At 39.1% G+C, this 18,086-nt stretch overlaps 2 protein-coding genes across 2 annotated transcripts in view; both read left to right on the top strand.

Moving 5' to 3' along the window:
- The window catches only part of LOC125233527, a 170,007-nt gene that overhangs the window by 123,041 nt on the left and 28,880 nt on the right, over nucleotides 1–18,086 (top strand). The window lies entirely within an intron of this gene.
- On the top strand, nucleotides 8,305–16,190 carry LOC125233465 (pupal cuticle protein 20-like). The gene is made up of 4 exons (XM_048139501.1): nucleotides 8,305–8,361; nucleotides 9,440–9,567; nucleotides 15,203–15,448; nucleotides 16,004–16,190. The coding sequence occupies exons 1-4, from the start codon at nucleotides 8,353–8,355 to the stop codon at nucleotides 16,047–16,049; spliced, it is 429 nt and encodes a 142-aa protein (XP_047995458.1). The 5' UTR covers nucleotides 8,305–8,352; the 3' UTR covers nucleotides 16,050–16,190.

Here is an 18,086-nt window from a genome sequence, read left to right as displayed (position 1 = left end):
TTAGTTTTCAAAAATCCAGTCTTATAAAAATCAAGATAATAAGATGCTCTAACTGGAACTTGATTTAAATAAATCTGTTGGATAACGGAAAGTGTAGTATTTCACCGACTAAAACTATCAATTTTACATTCTTTTGACGTTTTTTTTGAAAGCAGCCTTAAGTGAAACTTCTAATGCGACTTCCAACTGACAGCGCGTAAAACTCAGTCATTGTTAAAAATGTTTTTGAGGTTATCATAGGAAGTTTCACTTCTTCCGCGGGGAGGGACTCCACGCACTGTTTTTTTTATTTACTATTAGGCGAACACAATAATAATTACACGTGAGTTATGTAGGAAATGCTAAGGTAACATTACCTTGGAAGAGTTGGAAGTTGGAAGTAGAAAAAATTACAAGAAAATCATTTCGATTTATTGTAATTTCTGTTTCTACATCTTTTCCATTTGGACCACCATCCTCCGGTTGGTCGATGATGATGATGATGGTTGGTCTTTTAATTCTATTTTTGATTGCTAATAAAGGAAAAGTTAGGTACCTAGTCATTTTGATTTTTGATTTGACTTGCACCACCCGCTTAATTAACTCAAGGTTAGTGTGCTGTCAACTTTCAAGTTCCATATTAAATGTTGGGTTAACCTCGGGTTAACCCTCCATTTTCGGTGGTGCAAGTGATCCTTAGGGCCACTTGCACCAACGAAAATGGAGAGTTAACCCAAGGGTTAACCCACCATTTTCGTTGGTGCAAGTGGCCCTTAGTAAACTTACAGAACGGAATACATTTTATGTCGATGACCGATCGATGACGACTATTCTTACATATACTGTATACAAACTGTAGTAATGATACAAAAATAGAAAATATAAACATGTTTTTGAACTCTAATGTATGCCCTTGAAAATGTGTACAACAGTAGGTAGTACGGAGTAAATACTGGATCGGGCACTGTTTGTTTTGAAATGTCGCTTTCATATGAATCCTCACTATCCAAGTATCCAGACGTCTTGACTACTTTCAGGTAGGTAATGGTTCGTATCACTTGTTACCATTTTATTTAAATTTGAATTTTACATCTATGATATAAAGTAATGTTTTATGAATAAATGGAGTAATGTGCATGATAGTTGAAATGATCGTAGGCTTTTGCGTCAGACAATATGGCTCGTGGCTGTGCGAAAACTTCCACTCTGGTTTGTCATTGTTATTCCCAACGAGTTAAGATCACCTCAATCAAACCAGTTTTAATGTGACTTCCGAGCTAACTATTTTTGATAAAATGGGGATTACTCGTATGCTGGGTCAGCAAACTTGAAAATAATTCCTATTGACATTCCTATAGTCATCCGATCTGTAAATAGAACCAATTCCGTATCGCTCCCTAAGGAGCGTCAATAATTGTAAATTTGGCTAGATGCCCACAGAGTTTCAAGAAATTCTGTGATTTAAGATCATGGGTGCGGTTTCTTGACTTCTTTGGTACCTATATGTTCTATGGTCGAATCCTTGTGCTAAAACGACGGTTATCGATGCCCAGGAGCTTAATACTTATTGTTCGCTAGGTGTCTACTGTCTACTGCATCTAATGTGTCCAAAATTCTCTAGATATTTTGGATTGTTTTGTTTGCGATAGAAAGCCTACGATACAGGAACACAATGTTTAGGCTTGCACCTTCACCAGCTATAATATAAGTTATGGATCTCCGTAGTATTTTCTTCATTTGGACTGTTTAGAATTCTTAATACCATTTCGCCGTTCTCCCTTTTTAGGGTTCCGTACCTCAAAGAGGAAAAACGGAACCCTTATAGGATCACTCGCGTGTCTGTCTGTCCCTCTGTCACAGCCGATTTCTCCGAAACTACTGGACCGATTTACTTGAAATTTGGCACACGTATGTAAACCTGTGGCCCAAAGACGGACATGCAATATAATCAAATGAAATTAAACGAAATTTAATCATAAGGGGCACTTTTGGGGGGTAAAATTGAAAATTAAAAATCAAAGTTATTAGAACTATATTGTGATACATATCAAATGAAAGAGCATTTTATAAGCATTTCAAATATATTTTTTTTATAGTTTTTATTTTGGTAATTTAGAAGTTATTTAAGAAAAATTACCATTCCCCCCTTATCTCCGAAACTACTTAGCGTAAAATTTTCAAAAAAATACACGAGATAGCCCTCTACCTGTAGATTACAGGAAAACCTATTAGAAATCTACAGTCAAGCGTAAGTCGGACTTAAGAAAAAAACTCAAATTGAGATTTTCACTCACTGCCGCTGCAAGTACTTACTAAATGTTTTGAAATTTTGTGAGCGCCATGGACAGGTAGAAAGAAATTCATTTCTGTTTAGAAATTGTTAAAAATTTTAATCATTTGCCAAAATGACTTAAGTTCCTACTAAAAAAGAGGCGCTTAAGACTGTTTAGAACTGCACTGACCATAATATTGCCCTAATAGGTCCAAAAAATGGTGTATATATACGAAAACAAAAAAATTGTGCCACCGACAACCAAAATCTGAAGTCTATTTGCTCTATCTCTTATAGTTTCCAAAATATACGCAAAATCTTTAAAGTACAAATCTAGTGTACGTTGCTATCACATGTCGTCAGGCGCTCATGACCTTTTTGTATGGAAATGTCGAAATCCGACTCGCACTTTACCGATTTTCATAGAAAGTTGTGTTTTATTATAGTTTTGAAGGAGGTTTCTTGTTTTTAACCACCAACGCAAAAACGACGGAGTGTTATAATAATAATAGGTTTGACGCTTGACATGTCTGTCTGGCATCATAGCTCCCGAACGAATCAATCGATTTTGATTTAGTTTTTAATGTTTAAGGTGAATTCGTCGAGATTTTTTTGTACCACGTAGGTGGCAAACATGCATACGGTCCGCCTGATGGAAAGCGGTCACTGTTACATATGGACGCCTGCCACTCAAGGAGTGGCACATGTGCGTTGCCGAGTCGACTCATTAGAAACTTGTACAAACCTGTACTTAGAAGGGGCCTGGGTGCCGACGACTCAAAGGACCGAAGGAAGGAGGAGGAAGGAAGGAGGAAGGAAGGAGGAAGGATCTATTGTCCTAATTACTTCCGTAGGTCCTCCAGTTGCGATACAGGCTGCCAACATTTTAATTACACTTTGTGCATTTTAATCTTTCGGGTCGCATGACCACGCCGTTGATAGTTCATAATTAATGGGAAAATACTTGAACAGGCATCCACGACTACTTTCCTAGGTTTAAAGATTGATCAGGGCTTAAACTGGGACCAGCAAGTAGATAAACCGTGTGGTAGTCGGGGCAGTGCGTGCTTTGCCTTAGGTCGAGTTGCAAAGTCTGTGGCTCCAGAAGTAGCCCGGACATGCTATTTCGCCACTGTCCATTCATTAATACAGTACGTTGCGGAGGTCTGGTCTGGGGATGTTGTCCTGAATGGGAGAGGGTCTTTCGCTTTCAGAAACGAGCTGTCAGGATCGTTGCTCAGGTACCTGTAGACAGTAGACACTCCGGCCAAAGAACTCTTTAAAAAATAAGAATCCTTAAGCTAGGAACACACTACGCGGACGTCCGTCGTAAATCGACCGCGGACGGGGATCTGGACAATGAATATACACTTAACCGTGCAAACTATCGGTCGACGGACGTGGACGTGGCCTTGAGCGCATGGACGTCCGTTCGAAATCTGGCTCGCTGGATGTTTTGTTCCGTGCACACTGTTCGGTCGCGGTCGATTTACGACGGACATCCGCGTAGTATGTTCCTAGCTTTACACTCATTACACTGCCTGCAATAGTTATCATGCAGGTAGCCATTTATGTAAGAGAGAACTTGGCAGCATACAAAACCAGGGGCGGCTCACTCCGCGATTCTATCGCTGCGCTACAAGTACATGTCAGCGGCCGCAAGTTCGCGGCCCATTCATTGGCGACGACCTTCGCGCGGCGCAATAATAGTTATTTGTATAATAGTTATTTGAAGAATCATGAACTTGCGAGTTATTTATAGAATCCTGGCCCCGTAGCCGAATGGCATTTCTCCGACGCCAAACGAAAGCGATACGCCGCTGGCTCTGTCGCGCCAATACGCAAGCGCGATAGAGATAGATATCTACTAGCGCTTCGTTTCGTGAGCGTTTCGTGAGCGATTGTGCCATTCGGCTAGCCACCCTGAACTTGCGAGTTTTTTAACACACGAGAAGTAAAATACATTTGCACCCGAGTGTAACACAAAACTTTTCCCCTCACTGTAGCGAAGAAACTACAACGCAAGAAATGCGTTTATCACTGCTTCCAGTAGTTCCACAGGTGGTAAATGATCTTTATTACTAGATTCACCTACTTTTATCAATTTTAAAGCAGTTCATTTGAATTTATTCAAGGTCAAATTACTTTACCCACTCACTAGTGGGTAAAATGCGTTTTTACCCGCTGGTATTGAAGGACAAAACACGTGTTTCCGAGCTAGTGAGGGGAAAAATTCAATGTTGGCTGCTTGCGTGCGGTCCGTTTGTTAATGTAGGTAAGAATTTAGAATGGCGTCATTTTGTGAACATCAAAGGAGCCTTCCGTACTTGTACTATTATACATAATATATTCTGTGACAAAACTAATAACATGTGTTCCAAGTACAACATTCGAAATGCCGGAAAGTTAGTAGGTATCGACCGTAAATTGGCGAAATCCAATTTACGGTCAAATTAACACATGTGATGGACCCTGCCGTCTATAATAAATTGCCGCAATATGTGGTTGAAGCGCCTAGACTAGTGTGTCGAACTTTAAGTACCTATCGCTTAAAAAATTGGCTGGTCGAGCACCCGTTCTACACTAATGACAATTTTTTTATTACCTAATTAGAAAAATATTTTTGTGCATTTTTATGTGAATATTGCCTAACTTTTTGTAATTTCAATCTTCTGTCTATTTATTCTCTAAGTATTATTGCTGCATAAATATTATTTTTTTAAATCAAATCTTGACGTGTAAAATGGCGTTACAAATATGAATAAATGAATATGAGTCTTATACTCATAGTATGATTATTTTAACCATTGAAAGTTTGTACGGAACCCTCGGTGGGCGAGTCCAACTCGCACTTGGCCGGTTTTTTTTAAATAATAGTTGTAGGTTAGACGTAAACTGGTCCGCTTTATCTAGTACGCTCAGTTGTTGATAGTTATAACAATAACCATTGTGCGATTTGTGCGAATTAGAGTTATGTTTTATTACCCAACAGACAACTTTGGCATTCTGCCGGCCGATAGACAGTTGGTACCTATCCTATGTGTCGGATATACTCGTAAATTATTATCTGATTCACTAAGTTTCCGTTTAACAAGGAAGCTGGTCCAGCACGGGAAGCATGGTCGCGCGATAGACGATAAAATATCAGGCCGTCCCTATCGCACTTACAAATAGTGCGATAGGGACGGCCTGCTATTTTATCGTCTATCGCGCGACCATGCTTCCCGTGCAGGTAACTTTGGTGTTGATAGAAGTAGCAACAATGCGTACTCGGAGATCGGACTTATACTGGGTATATTCAGGCGATGCGTTTGGCAAGCGATAATAAGCATCAAGTCGATTTGGCTACTCGTTAAAACTTTAACTAGGTTTATGTATTCATTTTAAGCGCGAAATGAAACTTGTCATTGCCGTCGCATTAGCATCGTCAGAAGGGCATACAATCAATTGTGATATTTTAGCTTTCTTACCTACTATTTTTTAACATAATTTGAAAGTCATTAGCATTGAAATGAAAATAATTTAGTAAACCAGAGAACTAAATTTTACATTGCACACGGCATTTTGGGAGGAGCTTTAAAAGATTATTTTATGAAAATAAATGTTTGTCTTTAGATACTACTATAATTAGTAGTACCTAATATTACTGATTTATACTGACAGCTAACAGTTTTTTCGTCTGCAAATGTCCGAAACAATACTTGTTTGCGCTTTCTCTTTTAGCGCTTGTCTCTGAAATGAAAATTATTTGCCAACTCAAAATCTGTTCATCAAAAGTGCTAAAACAAACAGTGTCGAATTCCCAAACAAATTAACATTAATAATTGATTGCACTCTGAGTGCATTCCGCTTTCAGTAAAGTTAAACACCAATAAATAATTAATAGGTTAAACAATTTTCTGTGAGTAATTTAATTGTATCTATAAAATAGTTATTTGTTATACAAGGGGGCAAAGTTGTATTTTAACGCCGAGTGTGGAATTGAAAAACGAGCAAGTGAAAGGATTCTATAGTTGAACCACGAGCGAAGCGAGTGGTTCGAGAATAGAATCCTGAACTTGCGAGTTTTTTAACACACGAGAAGTAAAATACATTTGCACCCGAGTGTAACACAAAACTTTTCCCCTCACTATAGCGAGGAAACTACAACGCAAAAAATGCGTTTATCACTGCTTCCAGTAGTTCCACAGGTGGTAAATCATCTTTATTACTAGATTAACCTATTTTTATCCATTTTAAAGCAGTCAATTTGACTTTATTCAAGGTCAAATTACTTTACCCACTAGTGGATAAAATGCGTTTTTACCCGCTGGTATTAAAGGACAAAACACGTGTTTCCGAGCTAGTGAGGGGAAAAAGAAATTAATAGTTTGCCACGATAGCTCGTCACCAAGCCTGCATTTAAATAGGTACAGGTGGAGTGCGAAAAGGGTTTCCTTCATATTTTTTCGGAAACTTTCGTATTTGTGATGCTAGTTCAGTCAATGCCAGTACATCTTGTACGGAAACTGACTGAAATAACATGACACGTTCGTACGTTTCCGTAACAATATGAAAGCAAATCTTTTCGCACTACATCGTACCTTCCTCCAATTTAACTAGGTATGTGTGAGTTCTGATTATTGCAGAGAAGATGAGCATGTAAACAAGGCTCGTTACAGGTGACCTATGAATAGTAAAACGGGTACTAATTTCAATTTGACCTTTAGCTCGCATAACTAACACGCCTCCGAGATTTGTGCTAATTGTAGCTTGTTTTACAACACCATCTTCCAATGATTAAAAGATAGGTAATAAATAATTATGGTTAATAGATCACAAATGCACAGGGAATTGAAATAACTTAAATGTGCATTTTGATGTAAAAATTGTTTAATAACATGCTTGCAAATCTAAAAAAAAAACTGTTGATAATTAAGAGGGAGAATGATGCAATTTAAGAGAGCTAAGTTAGTGGGTTTTGTTCTTCATACACAAAATACTTTGAAGATCTCATTAACAGTTACTAATTCACACTTAATTATCAGTTTTCAGACGGCAACTGTCTTTCAGTTATTTGACACTGTCAGTTTTTATTTAGCCCTAATTGTTGTGGCAGTCTGTCGAACTGATACTTAGTCTGATTCTTAAAGGAAGCATTAATCCATCTTACTTACTCTTACTACTTTTCCGGTTACATGATTAGGGTAACCTCAGTTGCCTTGCCGATCTAGATTTTAGCATTGGCGCTTATTTTCACATGATATCTGACCTTTCAACCCGAAAGTAAATGAGAGCTTGACATAATTTATGTACAGGCCGGCATTATCTGTGATTATTCGGTTGATAAATGGGGCAGAGGTATGTAAAGTGAGATAGTTTACCGCTTCACACGTACCGTCGCCTCGGCTGGGGGCGGGGCCCGCCGACCATCCTTCGCAGGAAATATGCGTGTGTCTAAGTTACGAGAGGGAGAGGAACTGTACCAGTGGGCGTAGCATTCGATAAACTTTATCGCATCGGTTCGTCCCTATCGTACCTCCTAACAATTAGTGTCAAAAGGATGGCCTGCCGTTATATCGTTCATCACGCGATCATGCTTGTCTGCCAAATTGCTGCTATAGCAATGCCATACATCGCTGCTCTCCGTGTGGATGCTGCTCCTAGGTACATTAGGATCGGTACACTTGAATATGCTACACTAGTTGTCTTTTCAGTGTCGACTGTCGAGTCGGCGTTGGCACTCTTGTACTCTGCAGGTAGCAAATTTACCTACGTTCATAATTCATTACATCACACGGGGCTGCAATCCTCCCTATGTCGTCTGAGCCGTCTCTGGACTATCAGGTCTGTATCAGCGGGGAAACACAGTGGGAATAATCCGAATAACACTTTTGTCACGGCTACGATTCAGGGTAGATTGCTTAAGAAGAACAATTTTCGGATGATTTATTGTGTTTTATAACTCTCATGACTTACACCGCACTCGTCTAAGCATATCGACAATACCGAGCAAGGTGAAGCAACCTGCCAAAAGGGCAAATCCGGCCGATATAAAATGTCGAACATCCCCAGAGATTGTATTCCGACTCGGAACACAATAGCATCACGTACCCCGCAACATGAAACTGGTGAGACACTAATTTACTTCTTTGGTATCATTATGATTAGTATACCTAATAATATAAGCTTTATTCGGCTTAATACGAAGGTACTTATCTGCAGAAGACAGGTGGGTAATGTTTTCTGGAATTGATTATGTATATGCATGTAAGTAGGTGCATGTCACAGAACTTAATTTAGGTAGAAGAAACAAATTCATATATTTGTATAGGGGCCGAGCGTGTCAAATTTTGTACGGAAGTTGATTCTTGCCTGTAATTTTAAATATGTCTCAGGCTCTTGATTGTTCATAATTTTTGTGTTGCTGCAATTGAATATCACGTAACGAGGCATTTTTTATGTTTTGGTTGACTTCAACTTACAAAAATTGACGCCCGAAAGCTGCAAGCTGCGAGTAAAGACGGACAACTCAGTGGATTTCACTGAGTTCATTTGACACGCTAAGTAGATACGTTTGCTTGATCTATGATATATATGACATCTGTGGTGCATGTATATACAAATAATCGTATTTACACCTACATGTATGCGTAAATGTGCCGTAATGTTACCAGCTGCACATTCTCACTAAAAAGGTTTTAACTTTCTCGACTTATTTTAGTCTTTCTAATTTGGAGATCGCCTATTTGCCAACGATATTTTTAATAGAAAAATTACAACATGTGTACCATATATTACTTACTTACTTTATTCATCATTTCTTTTTGCGTGTGGCCGTAAATGACACCGCGATCGATAAAAGGTTTAAATCAAAGACACACGAAAAGCTTAGAAAGTCAAGTCAACTGAAAAATAAAGCATCTTATGGGAAAAATATTGACCCACAAGAGAAAAAATGATCGTTAGTCCACTGACAAGATCATAGCTTTTATGTTATCATTAATGCTGTTTTTTTTTCACTAATAAAATTTTATCACTCTTCGGGTGGATGGTGGCTCAGTTGGCAGAACGCTGGAGCGACTGTAGATACGATAGCTGGAGCGATTGATCTAGAGGAGGAGGAAGTCTAATCCAATCCAAGTCAGTTTTTTTCTTTTGAATGTATTTGAAAAAAATATCTTATTTTCACTGTAACTACTTGTTCAGGTCCTCATATTAGCTGTGGTGGCTTCAGCGTCGGCGGCGCGCCTCGACCACCTTACGGGCGGCGCCAGCATCGGCGAAGCCACGCGTTTTGAGAATGTCAACGATGGCGCCGGCAACTACCACTTCAGGTAACCAGAGCAATGTTATATGTTCAAGTTTTCATATTAGCCGTGGTCTCAGCGTCAGGCGGCTTGACCATATGACGGGTGACGTCAGCATCGGAGAAGCCACGGGCTTCAAAAAGGTGAATGGTGGTGCCGGCAAGTACCACTTTAGGTGACCAAAGCTACGTCGCTAGTTATAGTTTCACTATGTTTTCTTTGTTTTTTCTTTAACTCAACGACCAACTTCATCAATATTAGTTCTAAGAAATGTATGCCTTCTGCTTATAGTTTGTACTTTTGGCAGTTGAAGAAAGTGTAAACAAACCGGAGATGTCAAATTTGAGGGTTGTTTATTACGTAACGTATGGTTCCTGATTTTTTTTCCTTATTATAAAATAATTGAGCTCACTACAATTTTCCATTTCATTCCAATAACATGTAATTTCGTTTAATTTAACGAAACATATACAATTTCACAAATACAAGCATAAGGTAACGGCGGCTATCAACGCGGGTATCGAAATCGACGTCCATTACCGCCGCATTTGCAAATACGCATTTTATAGGCAAACCGACCAATTTCTTAAAAAAAGTTACTCACACAAAGGAAGCCTGTTTAGTTGACTAACGCACATATAGGCGATAGAGAGTGTGAATGAAAGAAGACGCTCGCTATTTGACAGTTTTTGCCACGGGGCCGCGAGAAGAGGTTGTGTCATACTGACGTGTGACGCTAAACCTAAGTGAACTCCAATCTCATTTAGTAATTTACGTAATAATTATGGCAAACAGGTGAAAGTTATGCATTTCAAATTATTGTTTATAGTTTTCTACATGACTTCTGAGTACTTTTTACGTATTGTTTAGCCTGGAAATGTGTTTAAAGTGGAAATTAAAAGACAGCGGTGAAAGGCGCCATTTCGTGAGTAGATTCTATTACTGTGGTATACCACAGTAATAGTTAAAGTAGTGATATTAGTTCTTTTTGCTTTATTTTAAGTATATGTGATCAGTTATATAATGTCTTACAGTTGTTTCAATCTTGATCTATTCACGCTATCAAAGAACTATTTACGCGGTATGAAAATTATTCAACAAAACCTTAATTTTTAGCAAAATCGTTTCTATGAAAACCGTTAATTTGTCAATTTTTTTAAACATTCACATAAAGTCTGATGCTTACTTACCAGTTATGTAAACTTGGTTTTAATACAGGGTGTAACAAAAATGGTGGTGATCCGTTTAAGGGCGTATTCAGTATCGTATTCTTATCAGGAAAAAGTAGGATAAAAATTTTTTTTTGCAAAAAATTTTTTTATCTTTGTATGGAGATTCGACCGATTCGCGCGGCCCGGCTCATACAAAAGTGAAAATTTTTTTAGCGAAAAAAAATTTTTCTTCTACTTTTTCCTGATAAGAATACGATACTGAGTACGCCCTTAAACGGATCACCACCATTTTTGTTACACTCTGTATAAGGTTGCAATATTTTATTTTGATTTGTAATGAAAATACATCTGTATGACTTTGTTTTTATGGGTCGGAATTAGATTTTATAATACTCCAATTTATGCCTATTACCGATGGTACGATCAGATAACCCTCGGTAATAGAATATATAAGAATCTATTACCGATCCATGCAATATTTGTTTGGGTCGGTAATGGGTTCCTATAGAAGTATCTATTACCGAGCGACATATTAGTCTTGTATAAAAATATGACATTAAGTGTACCGTAAGTACAGATTTCTTAGGTGAAACTGAGTCTTCTGTGGGTATTCATAAAGGAGGATAGTATAGGTATATGTATTTGTCATAATTTGTATATTCAACCGTCGGTATTAAGCTCCGAATTTTGAGATGGGTTTCTATTTACTGATGGCAGAAAAACACTGTCATTCATACCCTCGGTAATGAAATCTCAATTCGCGTTAATAGAACTGCAGCCTGTTCATTACCACGGTAATAGAAAATTTAGGTATGTTGGCTTCAATAATCATTTTATGACATATAATAAACTAAAATGATCCTAAAACTCTTCAAAACTAATAGTTCTATAAATACTCTTCCATAAAAAAAACGTTTGTGGTCGTTAATGAGCTTTGATACCCCTAATTTTTTGGTATCTTTTGAAATCTTCCTTAAGTACCACGTTAATAGGCGCCATTACCTTATCTTCATTGCATTTAATGAATATTATTCTTTTTTTCGGGGAATCATATTGTAGCGTTACGTACTCTTACAAGAGTCTTTTGCAAGAGTACGTAACTGCTAACCTAAAGGGTGAGGAGAATTTGAAGGGATGAGATAAAAAAAGAAAGTAAATCAGGGGTAGGTACTTTATTATACGGCTCTTTAGACGATATGACACGATAGGTATGTAAAAAGAATAATATAATAAGTTAGGTAATCCGAAGTCCTCGTGAGGGAAGACTCTAGGTAAAAGGCGTGCAGCGGTTAAAGAGGATGCGGAGTACAACTTGCAGGGGGAAACGTCGAGTACGACGTGCGGCAGCGTTCGCAGGGAGCGTCCAGCAAACAGGCCAGGTCACGCGCCCTAGCGCCAGGCACAATCAGTAGCGTTCGTAGGAGCGCCAAGCAGAAGGGCCAGGTCACGCGCCCTAGCGCCAGGCACGACCAGTAGCGTTCGTAGGAGCGCCCAGCAGACGGGCCAGGTCATGCGCCCTAGCGCCAGGCACGACCAGCAGCGTTCGTAATAGGAGCGCCCAGCAGATAGGCCAGCTCACGAGGTAGATTGCACGGCGCGCAGCTCACCGAAGGAGGAGAGGACTTGGAGAGGGTTTTTCTTGAAGAGTGCGGGGCCTGGCTTGGCCCCGCACGGACCCTTTATAACTCGTTCTCTTAGGAAAACGACGAGATAATGACTGATGGGTTTGACACAAGGGCCGCTTATATACCCATGTTTGAGAATTTAGAAAACTAAATTTAAAATTTAAATATTATCGCTAGCCAATTATAAAAATATGGTCTAAAACTAACAAACCTACATTAAAAGTATACATACTTAACTCTTTAGTCAGTTTAAAACATGAAAGAATATTGATTGACATCCATGTCAATCAATAAATAAATATGTCAAATTAAAATATGAATCTAATTCGATGTTTTCCTGCAAACATAATGGTTAAAAATGTTGTAGACTAGAAAGGTAAGTTTCGCCGTTGCGAACTGCATCGATCAATACTATGTTTATTACATGTAGGGGAAATATAACCTAATTTTGAACATAAATCGTTGCAGTTACGGACGGACGCCAGTAAACAGATAAAAAGGATTACAAGAGCATATCTACTACATTTGTCAGGAAGAAAACATGAAATATTTCCAGAAGGTAACAAAGTAAATTTAGAATAAAGATCATTAGAAAACTAGAGAAACAAACAGAGGTCGTAGTCTTTCCACGCATCTTACAGATTCACGAGAGTTTTAGGTCTCCCTATAACGTTAACATGTGCATTTTCCAGGCAAGTGAACTGCAGATAGAACGTACGATTTCTATGAGTTGAAAATCGGAATAAAGGGTTGTCGCTGTCTTATAGCAACAGAGTGCAGGATCGCCAGTCCGTGAAGTTAAATATTAAAAGGTATGGTTGAGATACTACATAATAATGTAGGTCCTTCGGTGAGCTGCGCGCCGTGCAATCTACCTCGTGAGCTGGCCTATCTGCTGGGCGCTCCTATTACGAACGCTGCTGGTCGTGCCTGGCGCTAGGGCGCATGACCTGGCCCGTCTGCTGGGCGCTCCTACGAACGCTACTGGTCGTGCCTGGCGCTAGGGCGCGTGACCTGGCCCTTCTGCTTGGCGCTCCTACGAACGCTACTGATTGTGCCTGGCGCTAGGGCGCGTGACCTGGCCTGTCTGCTGGACGCTCCCTGCGAACGCTGCTGCACGTCGTACTCGACGTTTGCCCCTGCAAGTTGTACTCCGCATCCTCCTTAACCGCTGCACGCCTTTTACCTAGAGTCTTCTCTCACGAGGACTTCGGATTACCTAACTTATTATATTATTTTTTTACATACCTATCGTGTCATATCGTCTAAAGAGCCGTATAATAAAGTACCTACCCCTGATTTATTTTCTTATTTTCACTCCATCCCTTCAAATTCTCCTCACCCTTTAGGTTAGCAGTTACGTACTCTTGCAAAAGACTCTTGTAAGAGTACGTAACGCTACAATATACCAAAAAGTACCCAATTTTGCAGAGGTTTAAAACCCATGGTTGCATTTTACTCTGGGTGTAACACTACTAAAATATAAAGGTACTAACACTACTAACCCTTACGCGATTTTTAATTTTATTTGTTTGTTCGGGCTGACTTTGGTCCCGTGGCGTAGAGGGCGCTGCCTTATTTGGGATGCAACTTGTGTCAGCACTTACGCTGCATCCCATTTGAGGCAGACTATAGGTTGTGCTGGCTCGGCAGCGGAGTCCGCGGCAAAGGCTAAGCACGCAAAGTACTCCGCGTTGGAATCGGCTTACGACTTTGTGCCGGTGGCGATTGAGACGGCGGGGCCTTGGGGCTCGGAGGCTCGCTCCTTTTTCAAAGAGTTAGGGCGTCGGTTGCGGGAGAGGGGCTGCGATCCTCGTTCTGGGTCGTATCTGGTCCAACAGGTCTCCATTGCCGTCCAGCGGGGTAATGCAGCGGGAATAATGGGGACTTTTGAGCCAGGTACGGTCCAGGGAGGAATATTTTAGTTATAATAACGTTTACGACCTACTTGATTTGTATTGATGACCCTTTTGACATAAATTACATAATATAACATACTTTGACGAAGCCTGCGCTGTGGATGCATTTTGTAAAGTGATGTGTAACATGTTTTTTATTTTTAATGATAATAAACGTATTATTTGTTTGATGCTTGATATCAATCATCGTCATCATCTTTTCCGAGTTAGATATTTGTGTTTTCGAGCTTCCGTTTCTCCGTATGATATGGTGATTGTTATATTTATGTATTTTTTTATACTAGATGGTAGTTTAGTTGATTCAGTAATATTTAATAGGTACCGACCTATTAGAAACTTGTACCTACACTCCCTTTGTTGTGTACCTATTTGGTAAAATTAAGCGAAAGTATATGTTTTTGGAATGGAACGAACTATAGTAGTGAGCGCAATTATTTCTAATACGAAAAATTAAACAGGAACCAAACGTTACCTTATAAACAACCCCTTTGACGGTTTGTTCATAGTTTTTTAAATAGCTAAAAATACAAGGTATCGCATTGTTACTTTCACTTTACTTACCATTTATGCGTTTATAATTATTAAAATTGGCTCACCATAAATAAAAAGTACCAAGTAAGTAGCCACCTATAATTTTGTTCTTCAATCTGGTCTTAAAAGGTTCACTACCTCTGGATCTGTCAAATTTGACATCGGTTTGTTTACACTTTTTTCAACTGCCAAAAGTACAAACTATAGGTAGTTGCATATTTTCGCTTCTAAATACATAATTAGGTATATGTTGATAGTAAAAGGGCGCTAAAAGCACTGTACATGGTTCCAATGCCCACACCTCAATTCCGTGCCGCATTTAAGGAAAACAATAACGATCCTGACATTCTACCTTGATACCATTTCCTTCCTCGCGATAACCTCGTAACCCTAGTAAAGGTGAGCTTAATTCCAGCTACGAGACCCCGAATGGCATCAGCGCGCGCGAGAGCGGGGCCCCGCGTGCGGCGGGGCCCGAGGGCCCGGCGGTGACGGCCGAGGGGGCCTTCTCGTTCCGCACGCCGGACGGCCAGCAGGTGTCGCTGACGTACACGGCTGATGAGAACGGCTTCCACCCTGTGGGCTCGCATCTGCCTACCCCACCGCCTATTCCGGAGGCGATTCTTAAAGCGCTGGAATTTAACAGGCAGAATCCTTCTTCGTAAGTATTCGGGCTGCAGTTAGAATTCATCCCTGAAGTTACTGTGTTTCCCTTATGGAGCAGTTTAATATTTTAACATGTGCACTGTCTAGTGCTGTAAGGATTACAATGCAAAGCGGCACAGTGTGGAGGAAGGTGTTAATGGATTAGTTCGTAACTAAGCATATAAGTACCTATAATACATAATTTCATGAGTTCCTATGATGTATACAGAGATTATTTGAGGTGCGGGGCATTCCACGAAAATGTCGCTTACGACATGCAATTCTTCTAATACATACTTTTGAAGACGCTAAGAAAGCGAAGTGGTGTCTGATTTTCTCGAGCTTTACGGATTTGTTTGCTATAGCTGCCATACAATACAAGGCAAAAGCATGTCGTAAGCGACTTTCTCGTGGAATGCTCCTGCTGGACTTAAAATGACAGAATATAGCAAATTTCACTTTTGATGTACCTACGAGAAAAGATTTCCACGATGTATTTTACGGAAACGTGGACTAAATACTAGGACTTAGTCAAAATATATTAGGTATAATATTTTCTAATTGATTCCAGGGATGATGGTTCTTACAATGGGGGTCGAAACTCTTTCCGTTTTTAAACCCTAACCTTGGATCTTCAAGCAATGATGCGTGCAGCGTGTGACCTCATAATATGCATGGACTGTGATAACGAAATATTTATATTGTAGTTTTGTAAGTAACTTAAAGCAAATGAACAAATAAACCGCAGTTTTACATAATTGATTGTGTTTTAATGATTGATTTACCAAACTAACAATAACATAACCTTATTTAAACTTTAAACACATAAAATATATTAAGTATCCCAGTAATCTGGTGACCTTCACCGCTCTGTCTGGACAAGGAAATAACTAGCCCTAGAGGTCATACGTGTAATATCAATGAGATGCTTCGCTAGCTCATTAAACGGGCATCGGATTCTAAGGATCGAGAGTCTGCCAAACGGTGCAAAATGCAACCAGAATTAATGGGTTCATTATTTGCGGCTTTAGAGGCGTCCTGTTGTTTTGGCGGCCGTTCTTCTAGCTAGAATTCCCCTAGAGATGAGACGGTGAAATGGTATCTATCCACATACCTATATGAAATAGAAATATTTTGATTCATGGCAAAGTGAAAAAAACTACACATAGGCACAATCAACAACAGAAAATTATTTACAAATAACATCACAAAAAGGTATGAGTAGACTTTAGGCTGTCGGATGACTTAATTTAAGGAAACACTCTCATCAATTCCAATGTATTCCAATGCAACTGTTGTTTGTCAGTCATACTTAGTTATTGAGCATATAATAAATTTAAAACTGCGTTTCCTATTCTCCCAAGGAGGCTCGAGTATTATAGAGAGTTACTGTCGAACTAAAATGTGTAACAACAGTGCATAGACTGCCATCTCTCGACATAAGCTTAAAACTTTTGAACCTCAGTTTTGACAATTTGGCACATATTCTTAGCTTGATATGTGTTTAAATGTCAAATACGAATATTAGCGCCATCTAGCTGAGCGTACCCCAAAGGTGTAATGCCATCTAGGCTACCGTACCTTTTTCTGTATGGTACTGAGGTACGTTTTTTTACATACATACATACATATAATCACGCCTGTATCCCATAAAGGGGTAGGCAGAGCACATGAACTACTAAGTTACAGTGCCACTCTTGGCAAAAAGGGGTTGAAAGAAATCCAAATTGTGACATTGCAGTGACAGGTTGCCAGCCTCTCGCCTACGCCACAATTAAACCCATATCCCACAGTCGACTTCTACGACACCCACGGTACGTTTTTTTCTTAGACTTTATCTGTCTATACGGAGTTATATATGTCTTTGGTAATATGATGAATACACATGCTATTCAGCGAGTGAAACAACAATGAGAGACAGTGCTCATTCAACTGTCTCGAATCCTCTGGAGACGTTACCAACAGAAGTTCCAAATAGGCATAGTTACTGAGCTGGAACATTAAAATTTGATGTTATCAGAAAGGGAATAACAGATAAACTTAGTTTATTTGGTTTTGTAAAATAAGCTAAACTAAATTATTTATACCTTGTAACATACCCATGTTGTACCGTGTATATGTCAAACTAGTTCTTATATTAGTAATTCATTACGGACAGATTTCCGTTATTATAAAAATGTATTATGGAAGTGAACCAATACCTACCTAGTTACTACCTATGAAAGACATATGTAACTCCGTATAGACAGATAAAGTCTAAGAAAAAAACGTACCTCAGAACCATAAAGGAAAAGGTACGGCGTTACACCTTTGGGGGACGTTCGGCTAGATGGCGCTAATATTAATATTTGCAGTGATGTTAACTATTTGAAGTAAAAGCATTTCAAATAGAAATACAAAATACCTATTTTGTATTTGGTATTTTAAATACTTTTATCGAATAGTATTTTGTATTTTATTTGAAATACTATTTAGTACAAGTATTTTGATTTTGCATTTTCTACCACTTCAAAATACAAAATGCTTTTTGTCATTTTTTGACGTAAGGTATGGTACCGAGAGCGTATTCTATTTTTTTCTTTGTCTGCCTAAGTCCGGAAGCGCTTAATTTAATGTTTTACACACTTATTTTCAGTGCTGCCAACATAGTGGTA

Source organism: Leguminivora glycinivorella, chromosome 14 (assembly GCF_023078275.1).
Source record: "Leguminivora glycinivorella isolate SPB_JAAS2020 chromosome 14, LegGlyc_1.1, whole genome shotgun sequence".
Taxonomy (NCBI): domain Eukaryota; kingdom Metazoa; phylum Arthropoda; class Insecta; order Lepidoptera; family Tortricidae; genus Leguminivora; species Leguminivora glycinivorella.
This window is presented reverse-complemented; position numbering and strand designations above follow the sequence as displayed.

Excerpts from the sequence above, each read along its gene's own strand:
- LOC125233465 (XM_048139501.1), top strand. Across the intron at positions 9,568-15,202 it reads GCCGGCAACTACCACTTCAG|CTACGAGACCCCGAATGGCA; the intron begins GTAACCAGAGCA and ends GCTTAATTCCAG. Across the intron at positions 15,449-16,003 it reads AACAGGCAGAATCCTTCTTC|GGATGATGGTTCTTACAATG; the intron begins GTAAGTATTCGG and ends AATTGATTCCAG.